This window comes from Zingiber officinale, chromosome 10A (assembly GCF_018446385.1).
Source record: "Zingiber officinale cultivar Zhangliang chromosome 10A, Zo_v1.1, whole genome shotgun sequence".
In the NCBI taxonomy this organism is placed as follows: Eukaryota; Viridiplantae; Streptophyta; class Magnoliopsida; order Zingiberales; family Zingiberaceae; genus Zingiber; species Zingiber officinale.
The window spans coordinates 6203499-6223985 of NC_056004.1; the positions used below are offsets into that span (position 1 = coordinate 6203499).

Consider the following 20487-nt stretch of genomic DNA (forward strand, 5'->3'; position numbering starts at 1 on the left):
ATATCAGTTGTTACCTGTTGAGCGTTGGACTCACCCCCGCCTCCGTTATTATTTTCAGGTTGATGCTGTCAGGAGAGAGTTCCAGTCGCTAGTCCCCTGCAGACCACGAGGACTTATTGATCTTTTGGTTTTCTTCTTTACTAGACTATGTTTCGAACTCGTTATGTTTTGGATACTTTGGATCTTGTATGGATTGTTTACTTGTGGATGACTTTTATTTGGATTTGCTTTTACTACATGCCTGCCTAGATGGCAGAAGAGGTAAGTTGGTTTTATCGTCGGATTTGAGCTTTACGAGTGTAGTTGAGTAGGGTTGATTTCGAGTCAGGGTATTATTATTCTGTTTACTTATTATATAAACTGCGTGGGTAATTGTTTATTTATTGTTATTATTCCAGTCGCATGTGGCTGAGGTATATGGAGATGTAGGAAGTTTCAGATTGTCCGCCGTACAGGGGAGATGCTGCCGAAATTTCTTCGGACAGGGACTCCTCCGGGGCGTGACAGATCGTGTCTCCACCAGTTTGCATTTGCCATGGTTACCTGGTTAGCTTTTTTAATGAAAAAATGTTAAACTTCGTAGATTAATACTTCAACCTCTTTTAAGGAAGAAAATTGTTAAATTTAATTAATACATGTACTCCGCCGAACGTAACAAACTAGTGGTAGATGGCTAACTTTCCTGTGCCACCATTAACATAACAACACTATTGAAAAGTAAATCCAGGGAGCGACGATATCTTTATATGATCTTCCGTTTGTCTATAGCATATAATACAACAGAGTGTTTGTGGCAAATTCATGAAAGATTTCTATGATGACAGGAAGGAGAAATTCAACAAAACAAAGATATGCAGAAGTTAACTCTTATCTTCTTCCCTGATGGCTATTGAAGCATGATACACAAAGTTCATGAGAAGAATTTCTAGCTTCTGGATCTAAATTTTGTGCTAGTGCAACAAAATAACCAATTAGCATAGCAGCTGAAACCGGTTCTCGATTGGAACCGGTCGGAACCGGTAGAACCGATAAGGATACCGGTCGGTTAACCGGTTCTACATAAAATGTGGTAAACCGGAATTAACCGGAACCGATAAACTAATAAGCCGGTTAACTGACCAATTGAACAGGCTTAATAAAAAAATGGAAAAACAGGACCAAAAAAAAAAGCAAAACCGGACGGCAGCAAGAACATGAACCAGCAACTTAGTAAAAAAGAAAAGAAGAAGAAGAAGTAGAAGAAGAAGAAGAAGAAAAGAAGATACCAAAAGAAAAGAAGAAAAACTGAAAACAAAGAAAAGAAGAAGAAAAGAATATATGAGAAGAAGAGAAGAAGAAAAAGAAGAAGAGAAGAAGAAGAATAGAAAAACAAAAAGAAAGGAAAAACACATACTTGGGTATGACGGCGCGACTCAAGCAACGGCGGTGGCAGACAAAAATGCTCCGAATAAGCTCGGGTTAAGTTTTCTTCTTCTTGGGTTATTTTCTTCCCTTTTATCTTTTTCTTCTCCGTGCCCTAATTCCAAACCAAATGACACATTTTTTCGTTGTTAACAATCTAGAAATTGTTCACGAGGTGCGCCTTGATCGCGCCTCAGTTGAGGTGCAAAGGTGCCCTAGGCACGCCTAGGCGCGTGCTTGACGAACAATGCCTGCCTCGCGTGTGCTTTTCCCAACACCTTGTGTGCCTCATGCCTCGGGCGCGCCTTTAACAACACGCTATACCTTCTCTGAATGCTTTTTCAACCTGGAAGAGTATTGTCATTTAGTTACAGGACACAGCTTGAATATTGTTTGTAATTTAAAAACTACATATTTTACACTGCTTCTAATTCTTTCTTACAAGGCTACTTCAAGGTTGTGATTCATTGTTATTTTAATATGGATCTGATAAGGCAGATATGATCAGAGATAAAATTCAAAATGAGAAACCATTTTCAAAAGAAAAGTAAGAAAAAATTAAAATGAGGAACTCATTTCACAATCAATATTATAGCTGGGTGCCAGGTAGGCTTGTGCCAAATTTCATGCAGAACAGGGTTGTCCCAACTAATTGAGGTGTGGCAGATCATGTTAGGTATATTCTCATAATACCACTGTCATCCATATTTGAAGGCTCGAGAGTTATCAATTATCATAGTCATTTTCATCTATATATACAGTTGCAACTCAGGAAACCAACTGTAGACATCTGAAATAAGTTCCAGTGTTAACAACTAAATTATAAGTGTCATTAATGCAACAAGTAAAAGATAAATGAACCCAGAGGCAGCAATGATGGATGAATGAGAAGTTAGAGGCACCTGCTCTTTGAATATAACAGATGCAGCAACTAGAAGAAACTCCCTAGCCAGTTCAGGACTTCTTAGCATGCTTCTGTGATTGGGAGCCATCTGCGTCAAGCTCATTTACATCTTTCTCTGTTGCATCATCATCCCGTTTTTGTAAATAAATTAAGCAAAAAATTATATCAATTGATTAAAATAATTTCATGATCAATAGTCCAAATGATTGACTATATCATCTTTGTAAAGCTTATAAACAACAATTTCCAATGGCAAATACCTCTTCATCAGCTTCCTCATCAAGTTTCCAAGCTCTAAGTATGATATAGCAAGCATCAAAACTACCAAGATCAAGTCCAGTTACTTGGACCTTTACATTCAAGCCAACATCTTCAAAACCTAAAATGACAGTTTGTCCTTCTCCAGTGCCAATTGGCCATTCAAAATGGTGATAAGCTCCAATTGCATCAGGAAAAGACTGCTGCCAGTCAGCTTGAACAGTATCTTCCATTACCTGAGAGGTGAATATCAAGGTCATCTGTTAGCTTCCACTTCGATTAGCACTCTCCATAACAGATTTACTAGCTGTCTAAAAGTAGTTCCTGATAGTTGTTTCCTTGCAACTCAACATTTTCACATTAACACAAATCAAAAAAAAAAAAAATAAGACGGTAAATATTATGATATTAGATAGATAACTTTAGCATAATCAAACCTGATATTGGATCAGCAACGCAAAATCATCTAGTGCACAATAAGGCTCCTTGTGCATACGCTTCAACTCCTTTTACTCCTTGAATTCACAAATAACATTTCTTCTACAATCTCTGCAAAACTGCTTGCTGTCAAACCTGCAATATTCAAACTGAATTTTACAATCATTGCAAAAAAAAAAAAAAAATACATGTAACCAACTCAAGTAGTCGGGACTCTTAGTTCATTGCAATATTAGTATATAGATATGATAAACAACAATTTCTGTAAGTTAGTGACTAAACTTAGAAAAATTACAGAGGAAAATGATTCATTTTTAATCAAAACCTTGCCATCCTTCCTTGATTCAATTGATTAACATGGTTCAAATTAGGGGTGCAAATGTCCCCTCGGATGGGTCTAGTGGCTAGCGCTCAGGTGTTGCCACAATGAGGTCTGGGGTTCGAATCTCGGTAAAGCCGAGGTAAATACCTCCCTTATGTGCTAGTCACTATTCCAAAGGCTAGTAGCCGCCCGTGATTTACCTCCTCCGTGTTGGCCTTGGGACGGGTTGGCGGGGGCGCTGGGGGCGAGCGTATTCGCCTTTTGCCACAAATTAGGGGTGCAAATGAATTGAGCTTGTTTGCGAGCTTTTTGAGCTGTTTAAAAAGTATTTGATTCATATTCAAATTTATCAAATTCGACCCAAACTCGAACATGTTCAATAATTTTTTTGAATCGAATTTGGACTCATAATATTTTATTTGATTATTCACGAGCTACTAGTGAGCCAAACTCGAACCAAACTATAATTATTTTTACATAATTTTAATTTAAATATGCTCAAATTAAAGTTTGAATAACTCAAACCGAACTCGAATTTAAATCATTTTGAAGTTCAATTCAGCTCGAATCAATGTTCGAACAATTCGAACCAAACTCAAGCTCAAATTTTATTTCGAAATGAGCTCGAGCTAAAATTATTTGTATTTTCGAGCTTCGAATTGAATTCGAATATCACATATATTTTTCAAGTTCGAACTCAAATATCAATATTTTCATACTATTCATCTCAATTTGATTCATTTGCACCCCTAGTTCAGATAATCATGATACCACAACTATTCATTGCAGTTATTTAAATGTCAAATGGACATGAAACTCATCTTTTTCCTGCACAACAAATGAAATGAGCATTATGTGAGGGGTTAATGTGCAACTTATTCGAAGACAGATCAGAATAATGTTTGTTATGCTTGAACATTCCTTATCACAATTGTCATATATTGGCTAAGATTCTCCATGTACATTTCTTTTGTCGTAGAACATCAACACTCTCAACTTTGATAATTAATTGTAATGATGAACTTTAATGCAGATGATATATATTCTTTGTCAAATATAACAGCTACATTCTTCCAATCTAATTGCATTGTCAATCACACAGTCCTCCTTGTTAAGAGCAGTCATTCTAGTGCCACATCTCCCTCTGATCTCCATTTGCGACAACGCAGCAAGCACCCTAGCTGCTCTCAGTTCTCTCTATCATACCTCTATTTGTCATTGTAGCTGTAATTAGAGATGAAAAGAATATATTTTTCTTATTGAAGAGTACGACAAATTTATATGCAAACTAGGACCCATATTAGGAAACTATAATTAGGCTAATTTATAATTAGCCTAATTAACACAAATATATTAACTAATTTGTACCAATAATATGGTAATTATTATTTACATATATAGTAACTAATATATACAAATATGGTAACTAATATATATAAATAATACTCCCCCTCAAGTTGGAGTATAGATATTAATCATACCCAATTTGTTACAAAGATAATCAACCCGAACATCATTTAAAGTTTTTGCGAAAATATCCCCAAGTTGTTTTCATATATCCATTAGAAATCATATTTTGTTAAATTTTCTCACGAATAAAATGACAATCAATTTCAATGTACTTAGTTCGTTCATGAAACATAGGATTCGATGTAATATGAACGTCAACTTGATTATCACACTATAGTTTAGTTGGTACTAAAATTTTAAGACCTACTTCAGTCAAGGGTTGATATATCCATATTATCTCACACACAGACTGTGGCATAGCCCTATATTATGGCTCTGCACTAGATCGTGACACAACATTTTACTTCTTACTTTTCAATGAAACTAAATTTCCTCCAACAAAGATACAATAACATGAAGTAGATCTTCTATCCATTTTAGAACCTGCACAATCTGCATCTAAAAAGCATTCAATATGTGTGCCCATGATTTCTATATACAATACCCCTTCCGGATGTTCCCTTCAAGTAACACAAAATTTGTTCTAACGCTGCCCAATGATGAACAGTTGGAGATGGCAACTAACCGAATATGCAATATTTGGACGAGTTACGATAAGGTAATTTAACATTCCAACTAACCTTCGATATCTCTTAGGATGTTTAAATAGTTCTCCATCTTCTGTGAGATACATGTTCCGAGTCATTGGAGCACTACAAGACTTTGCCCCCAATTTTCCTTTCACAGTTAATAAGTTAAGGATATATTTTTTCTGAGATAAAAATATACCTTTTTTACTCCTCATAATTTCAACACCCAAGAAATACTTTAGCACTCCTAGATCTTTCGTATGGATCTGAGTATGAATGAAAGATTTAAAAGATGAGATCCCCGTAGTATCACTCCCAGTGATAACAATATCAACTACATATACAACTAATAGAATGAGACCAGCTCCTGACTGCTTGGTAAAACACAGAATGATCTAACTTGCGTTTTATCATAATAAATCTTTCAACAATCTGACTAAATTTTCCAAACCAAGCACGAGAATTGTTTCAATTCATACAAAGATTTTCGAAGACGACAAACTTGCCCGAACTCTGACTCCCCTGAGCAGCAAAACCAGGAGGTTGCTTTATATACACCTCCTTCTAAAGATCACTATGAAGAAAGCATTCTTGATATCAAGTTGATGTAAAGGTCAATGATGGGTAACAGCCATTAAAATAAATAATCGAACATATGTCAACTTTGCAATAGGAGAAAAAGTGTCAGAATAATCCAGCCCATAGGTATGAGTATAGCATTTAGCAACAAGAAAAACTTTTAATCTGACAATTGACCCCTCCAGATTAACTTTAACTACGAATACTCATTTGCATCCAATAATCTGTTTCCCTAAAGGTAGATCGACCTAGTCCCAAATGTCATTGTCATTAAAGCATTCATCTCCTCTATCATTGCATCTTTCCAACAAGGATGAGATATGATCTCACGCACAGTCTTAAGAATAGAGATAGAATCAAGTGAAGTAATAAAAGAACAAGAGGAAGACGACAAGTCATTATAAGAAACAAAAGAAGTAAGATAAGTACACTGTTGTTTACCTTTGCGTAACACAATAAGATCATCATTCGGGACTAGATCTGATGACTATGTAGTAGGTGCAGGATATGAATCTAAAGGGTGATGCCTGGAGTAGGTTTAAATAATAGGAGGTTTAACAGGAGCTGGTTCTAGAACAAGTGCGAACAGTGTGATAGAATACATCAACAAATCGTCCTCCTTTTGATGAGTCGGAATAGGTGAGGATGGGAAATAAGGTTTGTCTTCCATGAAGGTAACATCAATTGAGGTACGATATTTGTTAATACTAGGACAATAGCATCTATAACCTTTCTGAAGACGAGAATAACCAAGGAAAATACATTTCAAAGACTTGAGATATAATTTAGTGACATGTGGACGAACATCTCGAACAAAACAAGTGCTATCAAATATCCTAGGGTTAATAGGAACGATGACTTATTGGGAAAATAAATTTTGTAAAGGATTTCACCATGAAAAATAGAGGTTGGCATGCAGTTAATGAGAAAGCATATGGTACTAGAAACTGCATCACCCTAAAAAGATTTAGGAACATTCATTTGAAGTAGAAGGGCCCATGTAGTTTCAAGATATCTATTTTTTCGTTCAACTACACCATTTTGGGATGGGTGTCAACACAAGATGTTTCATTAAGCATGTCATTCTGACCCATATACGAATGGAATAAACTGGACATATACTCCTTAGCATTATCACTTCGCAAAGTACGGATGGATGTATTAAACTGAGTTTTAATTTCAACACAAAAGGCACAAAATAGAGAAAATAACTCAGAATATTTGTCCATTAAATATAATGAGGTTACACGAGAGTAATCATCAACAAAAGTAACAAAATACCTAAAATCAGGATTAGATAAAACCGGACAAGAACCCCAAATATCGGAATGAAGTAATTCAAAAGAAAGCACGTTTATTTACTCTAGGACTCGAACTAAGACGGTGATGTTTTGCAAACTGACATAGCTCACAATCTAATAAGACATTTTATCATATTATGGACAAAGCTTTTTAGCAAAGATAGAGATGGATGTCCCAACCTATAATGATCCTCGAATAGAGAAGTGACACTCGAGCAAACAAAAGAATTTGGAAGTGGTGTATTAAAAAAGTAAAGGCCTCCAGACTTATGTTCTTTACCAATAATCTTCTTCACCAATAATCTTCTTCGTCAAAAGATCTTGAAATAAGCAATGATTAGGAAAAAATATGATACAACAGTTAAGATTACGAGTTAGTTGACTGACATAGAGCAAATTAAATGATAAATCAGGTAAATGTAAGACAGAAGACATAGAAAGTAAAGGAGTAGGATTGATATTGTCAGACCCAAGAACACAAGATGGAGACTCATCAGCTAAAGTAACAATATGAGTGTTAGCTTTAGATTAAAAAGTAGAAAAGAGTCTAGCATTACATGTCATATGATTCGTGGCACCAGAATCAATGAGGATAAATAAAGAAGACATGTGGTTTGTTTACCTGAATCGATAATAGCAGTGACAAAGAAAGATGATGACTTGAATGATTCTTGATATTTTGAGAACTTGGCAAATTCATCTGCAAATATAAGGATCGATTTATATGAGGCATCATTAGTGGATGCAATATGGGTTAAGTGTTTTTGCTTATTTTTATACTAAAGCTTTCTACACTCAAATTTTGTATGACTTGGCTTGCGATAGTAATTGCACACTAGACAACCAGAATTAGGCATTCGAGTTTGAAAGTCCTAACTTCCCCTTTATTTCCATTGTGACTAGTTGATCTTCCAGACACATAATTAGTATTGCGACTTACTAGAACGCCATTAAGCGGAGTGAGTGTTGTACTTTCTATATGGAGAATGCGACTAAATACATCTTGTAGAAAGGATACCTCATAACCAGAGAAAACTTATGACTTAGCAGGCCCAAAGTAAGGAGGTAGGCCAGCAGGAAAGCTTATAATCACCATATGCTCTCATTGGATTTGTTGAACCTTCACATCAGGGCTAAAGGACAGCAGCATATTAAGCTCCTTATGTCTTTTTGAATATCATAAAATAATTGATTAGAGGTTGATCTTGTTTTTCTACACTATAAAAGGCTTTGCCAACCTCATACATGTGGGAGAGATTCCCTTTTCCAAAGTACAAAAATTCCAAATAATCCATTAGTTCTTTAACAAATTCACAATGATTGATCAAACCAATTACCTCACTATCAGTACAATTTCAAATCTGAAGAAATAAGCAAGCATCCTCTCTTAGCCATATCTGTTTTGAATGATCTTTAGGAGGGTCAAATGACCATCTTTATCATTACTTCATAGATAAAGACAAACAGTCTTACTCCAATCCAAATAGTTCGAACCATTTAGCTTATGGTCCATGATCTTAGATATCACGGGCACTACATCCGTCACAAAATAGGGCTTATTCTCGGCCATAAGATTTTATCTCATAGGAACGCAGCAACAAGAAGATGGAGCCTCGGTGCACAGATTTGTAGCTTACGCCGGAAAGACAAAAAACGAAGCAAAAGAAAGAAAGCACAGCAACAGTATAAGTATACATGCAGCTACAGTACCGTGGACAAAAAGAAGACCGAAGAAAAGGTTGTTGCTGGTGCTACCCAGACACATAATTAGTATTGCAACTTACTAGAACACCATTAAGCAGAGTGGGTGTAGTACTTTCTATATGGAAAATGCGACTAAATACATATTGTAAAATGGATACCTCAGAACTAGAGAGAACTTGTGACTTAGCAGGCTCAAAGTCAGGAGGTAAGCCAGCAGGAAAGCTCATAATCGTCATCTTCTCTAGTTGGATTTGCTGAACCTTCATAGGGCTAAAGGGCAGCAACATATTAAGCTCCTCATGTCTTTTTGAATATCATAAAATAATTGATTAGAGGTCGATCTTGTTTTTCTACACTATAAAAGGCTTTGCAAACCTCATACATGTGAGAGAAATTCCCTTTTCTATACAAAAATTCCAAATAATCCATTAGTTCTTTAACAAATTCACAATGAATTACCTCGCTATCAATATAATTTCAAATATGAAGAAACAAGCGAGCATCCTCTCTTAGCCATATCTATTTTGAATGATCTTTAAGAGGGTCATCAGTCAAATGACCATCTTTATCAATACTTCATAGATAAAGACGAGCAATCTTACTCCAATCCAAATAGTTTGAACTATTTAGCTTCTGGTCCATGATCTTAGATATCACGGGCACTACATCCGTCACAAGATAGGACTTATTCTCGGCCATAAGATTTTATCTGGGAACGCGGCAACAAGAAGATGGACTCTCAGTGCACAGATTTGTAGCTTACACCGGAAAGACAAAAAATAAAGCAACAAGAAGAAAACACAGCACTACAGTACCGTGGACAAAAAGAAGAAGACTGAAGAAAAGGTTGTTGCTGGTGCTAGGAAGGGCGGCCGGATCTCTACTTCTAGTCCGAAGAAAAAGTTGGTCGGTCAGATGGATGTGAGCTACTGCAATCTGTGGAGACGTGGAGGCTCCTCTTCTAATCCGAAGACGAGACCCTTAGCTTTGAACCCGGCGGATGAAGATGGTTAGAGATACTTCTTCCGGCAGCGATAGTGATACAAGACGGCAAGGAGAAGCAGTGTGATGGTTGTCACAACAAGAAATGATCACAATCAAGAAACTAGGTTACTACCAACAAGCTTTAAGCCCCTGATCTCAGCAACGACGACTAGGGCACAACGACACAAGTATATGGTGAAGTTAGCAACGAGGAAGGAGGCAAGGGACAGTATCTCTACAGGCGTTGGCAACAAACACGGAGATGGAGACTTGGTGTTGAGGCGATAGCACAAGTGACGACGGTGCACAGGGGACGAAGGCCTACAACCTTGGTAGCCTTCATATAATGGCATGAGACGATGACGCGAAGCGATGGCGCGTGATTGGGAAAGCCAGATAGTGGCCAGTGGCTAATCGTGAGGATGGGGGACCAGCAACAACAACCGACTGCTAGTCGCGATGCCTTTTGGTCGTGCGACGAACATAGCACCCGCAAGTGAGAAACGGCGGAAAAAGAAGAAAGAAAAGAAACCTAATTTCGTTAGGAGAGGAGATAGAGTCCTAATTTAATTTATATGGCTCTAATACCATGTAATTAGAAATGAAAAGAATATATCTTTCTTATTGAAGAGTACGACATATTTATATACAAATTAGGACCCATATTAAGAAACTATAATTAGGATTTGTGTTGTTAAAGGCGTGCCCGAGGCACGCTCGAAGCGCGGCCGAGGCATGAGGCGCACAAGGCACTGGGAAAAGCACATTTTCCCGTGCGAAGCGGGAGTTGTTCGTCAAGCGCGCGCTTGGGCACGCTTAGGGTGCCTTTGCACCTCAACAGAGGCACGATTGAGGCGTGCCTCGTGAACAATTACTGGATTTTTAACCAAAAAACATTTCATTTGGTTTGGAATTAGGGCATGGAGAAGAAAAAGATAAAAGGGAAAAAGAAAAGAACGCAAGAAGAAGAAACCTGAACCCAAGTCTACCCGGAGAATTTCTGCTTGCCGCCGTCGTTGCCTGAGTCACACTGCAGTACCCAAGTATGTGTTGTTTCCCTTTTTTTAGTTTTTCTGTTCTTCTTCTTTTTCTTCTGTTATCTTCTATTCTTCTTCTTCTTCGCCTTATCTTGGTATCTTCTTTTCTTCTTCTTTTTCTCTTTGCTGAGTTGCTGATTCATGTTCTTGCTATTGCCCGGTTTTGCTTTTTTTTTTGTCCTGTTTTTCCATTTTTTGTCTTGTTTTTCTATTTTTTTGTCTTGTTTTTCTATTGTTGGTATAGTGTTGATTTTATTTTGTTTTTGATTTTTTAGGTTATTTTCTTGTTCAATTATCATGTAAGGTAGTAGTGATGCTCCAACATATGCATCAAAGATCCAGTATGGAATTATTTTCAAATAGTTAATCCATACTTTTCAAATAGTTAATCCGAATAACAAAAATGATTTGATTTATAACTTTTGTCAAAAAGTTACAAAATGGGGTATCTATCATGCAAACATCTTGTTGGGGTGGTTTCGAAATACTACGACTTGCAAAAGATGTTCGCCTCATATACGTGAAGAAATTAAAAATTTTATGGAGAAAAAGACAGAGAAAAGTAATCTTTCTAAACTTGCGACATTGGACTTTGAGGATGTAGACCTTCTTGGTGATGATATTGATATGGATGATATTGGAACTAAAGCTATGTCGCCTATAAGTACAAGTACAAGTTCTAAAACAGTGAATATACAAAAAAAAAGCAAAGACAAATAGATACGTATTTTGCTCCTAATGTGCAAAAAAATATTGAAAGTAGAAATGGTAAAGAGAGGCAAACTACGATAAGCGAGGCATACAAGAAAGATTGAGAGAAAAAGCTTGTATGGCCATAATTAAGTGGATGTATGATGCGGCAATTCTTTTTAATGTCATTAACTATTCAAGCTTCAAAAGGATGTTGGACTTGGTTGTCCAATATAGTGTAGGTCTAAAAGGACCTAGTTGTCATGAGATGCGAGTTCCTTTTCTAAAAAGGTTGTTGATAGTGTGACAAATGATTACATTAAGTCGTGTGAAATAGAATGGGCTAAATATGATTGTAGTTTGATGCAAATGGGAGGACAGACAAAAGCCATAGGATATTGATTAATTTTTTAGTGAATTCTCCTAAAGGTTCAGTTTTTATTGAATCGGTTGATGCTTCTGATTATGCAAAGACTGAAGAGATTTCAGTTGCTTGATCGATTTGTGGAGCGTGTAGAAGAAGCAAATGTTGTTCAAGTTGTTACGGATAGTGCAAGTAACAATGTGCCTGCTGGTTAGAATCTATTTAATTATTTCTTATCAATATGATTTTTCTTAGATATGTTAAACTTATCTAGTTTTCTAACTTCTTTTTTAGGAAAATTATTAGAAGCAAAAATGCCGCACTTGTATTGGACTCCTTGTGCTGCTCATTGCGTCGACTTGATCTTAGAAGATATTGGGAAATTGTCTGATTTTAAAGCAACATTGAAGAAGGCAATGAGTGAATGTTTACATTTATGTTCGCCCCGGCATCGTAAATATGTTGAGGCAATTCACAAGACAAAAAGAGCTTTGTCGGGCAGGTGTCACAAGATTTGCTACTGCTTTTCTCACTCTTAAAAGGATGCACCTACAGAAGCAAAACTTAAGGAAAATGTTCATTTCAAAGGATTGGACAGAGAGTAAATGGGCAAAAGAAGTGGCGAGGAAGAAGGTAGCTAAAATCATCATGACACTTAGAGTCTGGAGCAATGTTGTGCATATTTTAAAGATATATGACCCTTAAATCCGTGTTCTGAGACTGGTTGATGGGAAAAGAAAACCTGCAATGGCTATATTTATGAGGTCATGGATAGAGCAAAAGAAATAATTATGAAGGCCTTTAAGGAGAAAGAAGAGAAATACAAAGAAGTGTTGGAGATCATTGATACGAGATGGGGATGCCAACTTCATCGGCCTCTGCATGCTGCAGGACATTATTTGAATCCAGAATATTTTTATTCATACACAGATTCAAATATATGTGGAGCAGTGGTGAATGGTTTATTTGAAACTATGGAGAGATTGGTTTCAAGCGCTGCTGAGTAAGATAAAATCACTACCCAACTCTCTATATATCGAAAGGCAGAAGGACTATTTGAGAGGAATGTGACAATTAGACATAGAAGAGCATTATCTCTAGTAGAATGGTGGGAGTGCTATGGAGCAACTATCCTAGAATTGCAAAAGTTTGCTATTAAAGTGCTTAGCCTCACTTATAGTACTTCCGGCTATGAGCGCAGTTGGAGTGTATTTGAGCAGATATGTAATAAATATAAATGTATAAATGTATAATACTATTAGTATGTTACTTTTATAAGTAGAAAATATTCTTTGTTATTTTATTATACTTATTGTGATTTTTGACATTTTATAGATTCACAGAAAAAAAAAGAAATAGGCTAGCTCAGCAGCGCTTAAATGATTTGGTATTTGTGAAATATAATCGTGCATTAAAACTTCGGTATGATGCACGTGACAGATATTGATGACAGTAATAAATGGTTAATGGGTAGAACAGATGGAGAAAGTGATAATAAAGAAGATGAGTTGGTTTTTGAAGGTGACTTGACATGGGATATCGTTGGTAGGGCTAGTGGATTTGAAGAGCCTGACTATTGTACTAGAGGAAAAAACATTACATCCATGGCCTCTAGTTCACATACTAGGCCTAAACAAATCGAGAAGGGAAATACATCTTCCTCTATAAGACACAAATCTCTAAGACTTAGAGATGAAAAAGAAGAAGAAATTGAATTTTAAGAAGATGAAGATAATACAATGAGAATGATCTTGAGCTTGATGATTAATTTGACCTATTACGCTTGTTTTGATGAACTTCGTTAGTTTAGATTAGAAAGTTGAAGCTTGAAAGTTTGAAACTTTTATTAATTTTATCATGGTGTTTTTTGCTTGTCATATTTGATATTTGTGTGTGAAATATTAATAGTTATCATATTTAACATATTATATGAGTGTATTAGTAGTTTAGTAATCATCATGTTCAAGAGGCGCGCCTCGAGCTCTAGGAGTCTTTTGCACCTCGGTGTGCCTCGCACTTCTAACAACACTGATTAGGCTAATTTACAATTAGTCTAATTAACACATATATATTAACTATTTTGTACCAATAATATGGTAATTATTATATACATATATAGTAACTAATATATACAAATATGGTAAATAATATATATAGATAATAGTAGCATTTCCTCTTACTATCTTAATTTATTTTTTTATGAGATTCCTTTTCTTTGTGATATCAGATAATTATTACATAATCAAAGATTTCCTTATGTTTATTAGATATCAGATAATTATTCTCACTAACTAGTCCCAACTACCAAGATGGAAAAGCACTAGAAGCAAGGAATGAAATGTCGTTTCGTGCCGCCCGGCACGATGATTTTTACCGTTCCACCAGGCGGCCGAAACCATCACAGGAGGCGTCCTTGTCTCGGCAGTACCAGAGGAGACGTTGGATGTCCGTGGCGCCGGAGGAGTCCCATGACGCCTCCGACGAAGTCCCGAAAGTGTCTCGCGACACCTTCGGCACAGAAAGCGTCACGCAATGCCTTCTGGCGTAGAAGGTGTCGCCAGAAGAGTCCGGCGCCTTCAGATGCGTCTGCCAGATGCCCTGCGACGATCGATCATGGTTTATTTTTCCCAATTATTTTATTTAATTAATTTAAACAATTCGTAAAGATGTGTGATATTTCGAACAGATTTTTATAAACCATAATTAAAGTATCCTAATAAAATATATAAAAAATATATTTAAAATTATCTAATTTAATTTTACCTAAGTTTAATTAAAAAAATCCAAAACCTGACAGCATGATGGAGATAACTAAAGAGGTTTTATTAAACTCTAATAAAATTATCTAATTAATTTTATATTTTATTTATTTTAATTTAAAATTTATAATAAAATTTTTATTTGTTTATTTATCTATTTTCATATCTTTTCCCTTTTAAAAAGATTATTTTTTATATTGCTTATTTTTTAAATATTTATGTTAAATATTTTATTTTTAAATTAATATATTTTATATTTTTAAAATACCAAAACTATATCGGCACAGCATGATACGATACCGAAATTGTATCGTTTAGGTACATGACTGAAACCTAGGCACGAGTCAATTTTAAACCTTGATACAGGGTAAACTTGATGATCACTCTAGAACAAACAACCAAAAACTGTTAAGCAACAATCTTTCCTTTTTCATTCCCAAAATTATTACATCTATCCTATGGACATGTGTTTTTTGTTGACAAGACTTTTTCTTAGAAGTGTTGAGAGCAGTTTTTTGGGCAGTTATTGAATCAACATCATGCCAATCAAAGAACCAAAAATCTCCAGCTTCTAAACTTATTTTTCTGCTAAATACAACTATAGACACACACTTAGACACTAAATAAACAAACAGACTGCAAGTTTGATTTGAAAGCTGTCCTTTTTACTATAGTTCCTATATATCTAAGATTTTGTGATAGAAGAGTACTGAAAGATATTCCAATAGAATTTATACAATGTGGGATTCTTCATTCTTTGCTTTATGTTAGTTAAAATACTTAAAATGTAAAGACCATTTTTTTTAATACTAATACTAGAATATCACCTTTATACTCTAGAATATGTTCCTATAGAACAAGTTGACACTATGCAAAAACAAAAAAAGGTTCACCTGTATATAAGTCTTTCAATAAAATCCTCCTCTTTCATCTGTAAGAGAGATGATCTGGTTTCCTCACCTAAAGCGGACCAGAAGTCCACAAGTGTATCACAAGAATGTCGAGCAGTATGCAACACACAGGTCTCTCTTAATCCGTGTCCTTTACCGTAATTAGCAATCCCTTGGCTAATCCAACCCCTGCCTCCACCTCCGTGTTCATGTTGCCCAACTCAAGCACTATCAAACACCTACACAATTACAAAAATTTGAAGCATAAAACTTAAAGAAAACAACAATCAAGAAAATAATAATTAAGAAAAAAAAAAAGTAATAATGCATCAACAGACTTAAATATCTATATGGACAGGAAAGCATGAGGGAAAAAAAATGAGGACGAATATGAAGAGTATAAAATAAAAAGCATGAGAATTTGATGTCCTTGAGATATGATAACAATAGCAAGAACAACATACATTTTGCAGTGGCTTCAGTGACCTTGCCCTGACAAAGCAGTCAAGAACAGTGAGAATACCATGCTTAGTTGTTGTCAGACCACCCCAAGGATATAGTGATGGATCCTGTACCTCATCTATGTGACTACGGTCCTGGGATTGGCAATTCCCAGCTTTATCTGAAAGTTGAAAACCAGAACCTTCTTGTTGCATTGACTTCCCATAGTTTACAATTTGTGAGAAGACTTCCAGAAGCAACCCATTGCATCTGGAACAGTAGAGGCTCCTCCTAGCTTGTTCAAATAAAGTCTGTTTATCGAGCCTCATGAACTCCTTTCGAGCATGAAGGGATAGCTCACTCCAGAACTAATTCATTGACATTGTCAACAAGATTAACATTTGCCATGTTAAATCATTTACAAGATACAAATCAATGACTATAAAAATCAAATACGCCAACTGTGAAGAACAAATGAATTAAAATGTCATTCATGGATGGGCATCCATATGAACAACATTTAGATTAAAAAATTTAAAACCGTACCCTTTACATCAATCAATAAAACAAAGAATTCTGGAACCAAATTCACTTGTCAAGAGCCAATACATGCAATACAAGAAATATCACTGACATTTGATCTAAATTTATGATTCTCAAGGTACACATGGATTAAACAGGTCCAGATATGGTGCCAAACTAATAGCTAGGCCTCAAGATTCTGCGCTAACGTTTCACTGATCCAAACGAAATTGTGAAAAACACATTATATGAAAAATATTGCCGTAAATTCTAGCTGAAATCAGACTGAAACAAAATGTTTCCAGTATAAGTGAACTACCAGATCTAGAACCAAACAAAAGGACCAACCTCCAAGCAAGACAAAGAAAAACGAGAAAGAAAAATCCAAATAAAAAACTACGTAGAAAAAGAAAAGAACCCGAATAAAAAAATTAAACCAATCCATTCCGCTCATTCACCTTCTGCAGCTGATCGAATGAGATGCTATCGCGGTGCCTGAATCAGATGCCGTCTGGATCACCCCCACAGTCTCACTCTCCTTGGCAACAAATCCTCGCAGATCTGCCTGCGTTCGTGTTCGCCATCCACCGCAGCGTGGAGATCAACGACAGAGCGGGGTGAAGGACGGAGATCGATGAGATCGTAGGATGGGGGTCGGAGATCGGAATCGGGAGGATTCGATGGGGGTGGGACAAGGAGGTTACGAGGGGGCGTAATGACATGTTGTTGCGATCAGATCTCGTTTTAGTATTCCTCATTATCGGATCCTGTTGTTGGGTCGGATCCTGTTGTTGGATCCGACCCTGGAATATTTTTATAAATTTATGGTTTCCGCCTCCCCGTCAACCGACGCCACGCACACCCCCGCCCCCATCTCGTCACTCCGCTACCAACTTTCCGCAACGTCGGCTCTACGATCCGCTGCCTACTCGAGGCTTTCGGCTACCTAGGCGTCCACTGCAACTGAACCATCCGCTCACTCCTCCAGGTATTCCTCTACCTCTTGCTTTCCGCATACGCTTTCTTGACTCCTCTACCTCTTCCTCATGAGCTTTCCGCATACGCTTTCTTGACAAGAGTTCACTCCTTCCAGGTATTCCTCTACCCCTTCCTCATCGGCTTCCCGCGTACGCTTTCTTGACTCCTTCCAGGTATTCCTCTACCTCTTCCTCATCGGCTTTCCGATACGCTTTCTTGACGCGAGTTCACTCTTTATTCCGCTTCAAGTTTCCAAAATGGAAACGATCAATTCACTCTCAAGAATTTTCCAAGAGAAAGAGGCTAAACTGGTTAGTCAAGAACAAAAGATTGCCTCTCTGTCAGAAGAAAAACAGAGCTACGAAGCTCGAATTAAATTTCTAGAAGATAAAGCGAGCCAAAATATTGAAACACAACAGTTGAGCCAGCACAGTGACAGAGCTACAATCAAGCGCCTCCAAGACCAAATCATCCATCTATTGGAAGAAAAGCAAAACGACAAGGCTACAATTACAAGTCTTCACGACAAAATGAGCCAGCACATTGACGACGCTACAATTAGACTGCTACATGATCAAATGAGCTTAAACACTGACGAAGCTACAATTCAACTTCTCCAAGATCAATTGAGCGAGTATACTGAAAAAGCGCAAAGATACGAAGCTCGAATTAAATTTCTGGAAGATGAAGCTAATCAACGTACTGCACAGCTGAGCCAGGACAGTGATAAAGCTATAATTAAACTGCTAGAGGATCAAGTTATGAAACTCATGGGAGAAAAGCAGAGAGATGAAGCCACGATTAAACGCTTTCAACATCAAGTTAGCGAGCACATTGAAAAAACGCAAAGAAACGAGGTTGCAATAAAATGTCTCCAAGATCAAGTCAGGCATCATACTGAAGAAATACAAGCAAAAGAAACTGAAAGCAAGCTTTCTGGCAAGAAGAATCCGGCAAAAGGACAGAAATGGCTCAAAGTTGGTCTCTTGGTGTTAGTATTTTTTTTAGGTCGCTTCGAAGGAAGGAGAGGTCGATGATTAACAGGCATTTCGTCACGTCCTATGAGTTTTTTCTTTTTTTTTTGGGTAAATAATTGTTGGTAACGTCTCCGTTAACTCATATACATTTTGAAAGTGTAAATACTCTTGTCAACCGCAATGGACAGATTATCCGTTCTGATGTTGTTGGGGCATTGAAGATGAAAACATGCTTGAGGTGAACTAATGTCTTGCTCTCTGATCTCCTTTAATTGTCTGCTCTAGGTTCTGTTTTTTTGAGATCATTCATAAGTTCACACTAATGTTGTTTCTCTGTTACATGTAATTGATTTGTTTTCTTGGATACACTATTCTACTTGTCTCTCAAATATTAAAAATTATATCAAAGAACTGAACTATAAACTTCTGTTAATATGTTTAGATGCGTGTTCTTTTAGTCCTTTGTTTTTTAATCCTAATTCTTTTATTTTATAGATTTAATATATTTTATTGACTAATTTGCTTACTGTTCTTAGATGCTGAAAAGACTGTTAACGAAATATGTTCCTAGCTTGATACCATCCCAGTTTTTTCTATGATTTTCATACCTAATGCATGCTCTGTCATTTTTTAACAAAGAGAATACATAAACATAGTGCACCTCCCTGTGACTTATCTACTTTAGATGCAAAATGATATACTAAGAGTTGCAAGCATTGCATCCATAATTGAAGTTCAACTCAAGATTCTGCTATTCGAAGTTCATCTCTTATTGGATGTCAAGTTGTTGAATTTTGTCTTGCATAGAATGGCTAAATCTCTGATTAACTGTGTTAGACTTCATTGTTGGTTTTATTTCTTTGTGAGTTTAACATGATTTTCCAACACTAATTTGTGGCTCAAGTGAAGAACATGAAAAACAAATGTGGTTATTTAATTGAAATTTCTGATTCTATATTCTTGTAATTTTATGTTTTGGTTTCGGTTTATATCTCCAAATTATAATCCTAGATTAATAATGTCCTGTTTCAGTTTTGTCAAAATAACTAGTTTGCACAAAAAAAGAGAAGTAATGCCGCGTGTTGAGAAACATGTCAAATATTATAGTATGGTTTTTTATTTTCCACTTGCCTCGGAATCCATTTTCAACATTGTCCTTTGAAATCATAATTGCAACTTTTTCTTGTATACAAATCTCTACTAGTTACATTCAAGATAAAAGTTTGGTCTTAGCTTTTCTGCCATTTGTCCCAATTGAAGCTCTTTCAGATATTTGTAACTGGCTAACTTGATTAAAACCCTCCTTTTTCTATCCCTCTCTCTATTGCCATTTTTCTTGAAATAAAATTTACTTCTTATTATAGAGACATTGTTTGTTTGAGTACTGAGTACTCAGTACTGAGTACTGAGTACTGAGGCTTTTATACTGTAAAACGTGATATTACCTTAGGCGGCCTAATAAATATAGGCAGGTAAATTAAATATCAAAAAGGCTCTCATATGAGAGAGTATTTTCCATGGTTTCACCATTAATACGGCGTATATTGAATGGTCCTAGGGATAGTGTGACGTCGATAGTCAAGGTGACTTAATAATTAAAAGTAAAGAGAATCTGACAGTTAAGGTTGAGGACTACATGTACAAGCAAGCCATTCCCCTAGGACTTGGCTCCCGTCATTTCTCATGAGAAAGACTTCCAATCTACTCTCGGCTAGCTCCACACCGGTCGAACCCTAGGAATCAATCCCCTCATTTCTTATGGGAAAGATTCTTAGTCTACTCTCGACCAGCTCTACGCTGGTCGAACAACAGGAATCAGTCCCCTCATTTCTCATGGGAAATGCTCTCAGTCTACTTCCCGTCGACTCCACACCGATTAGACCCCTAGGGCTCAGTCCC

General features: G+C 36.5%; 1 protein-coding gene and 1 long non-coding RNA gene across 6 annotated transcripts in view; one reads left to right on the plus strand and one right to left on the minus strand.

Annotated features, from left to right (window-relative positions):
- The window catches only part of LOC122027205, a 38521-nt gene extending 21177 nt beyond the window's left edge, over positions 1–17344 (minus strand). Inside the window, exons 1-8 of one of the 5 annotated variants that reach the window (XR_006124313.1) lie at positions 17092–17344; positions 16135–16479; positions 15741–15909; positions 7865–7942; positions 3001–3136; positions 2566–2799; positions 2304–2420; positions 1394–1747 (exon numbers count right to left, since the gene is read on the minus strand). This is a non-coding gene — a long non-coding RNA (uncharacterized LOC122027205). Of the gene's footprint in view, positions 1–1393; positions 1748–2303; positions 2421–2565; positions 2800–3000; positions 3137–7864; positions 7943–15673; positions 15910–16134; positions 16480–17091 lie in introns of all 5 variants that reach the window. The other 4 variants (XR_006124311.1, XR_006124312.1, XR_006124309.1 and 1 more) reach the window with 4 other exon arrangements.
- A 152-nt stretch (positions 17345–17496) lies between these two features.
- Positions 17497–18758, plus strand: LOC122028066. Its single transcript, XM_042587088.1, has 2 exons — positions 17497–17621; positions 17727–18758. Exon 2 carries the CDS (start codon positions 17869–17871, stop codon positions 18646–18648), a length of 780 nt encoding a protein of 259 aa, XP_042443022.1. The 5' UTR covers positions 17497–17621; positions 17727–17868; the 3' UTR covers positions 18649–18758.
- Positions 18759–20487: the final 1729 nt, after the last annotated feature.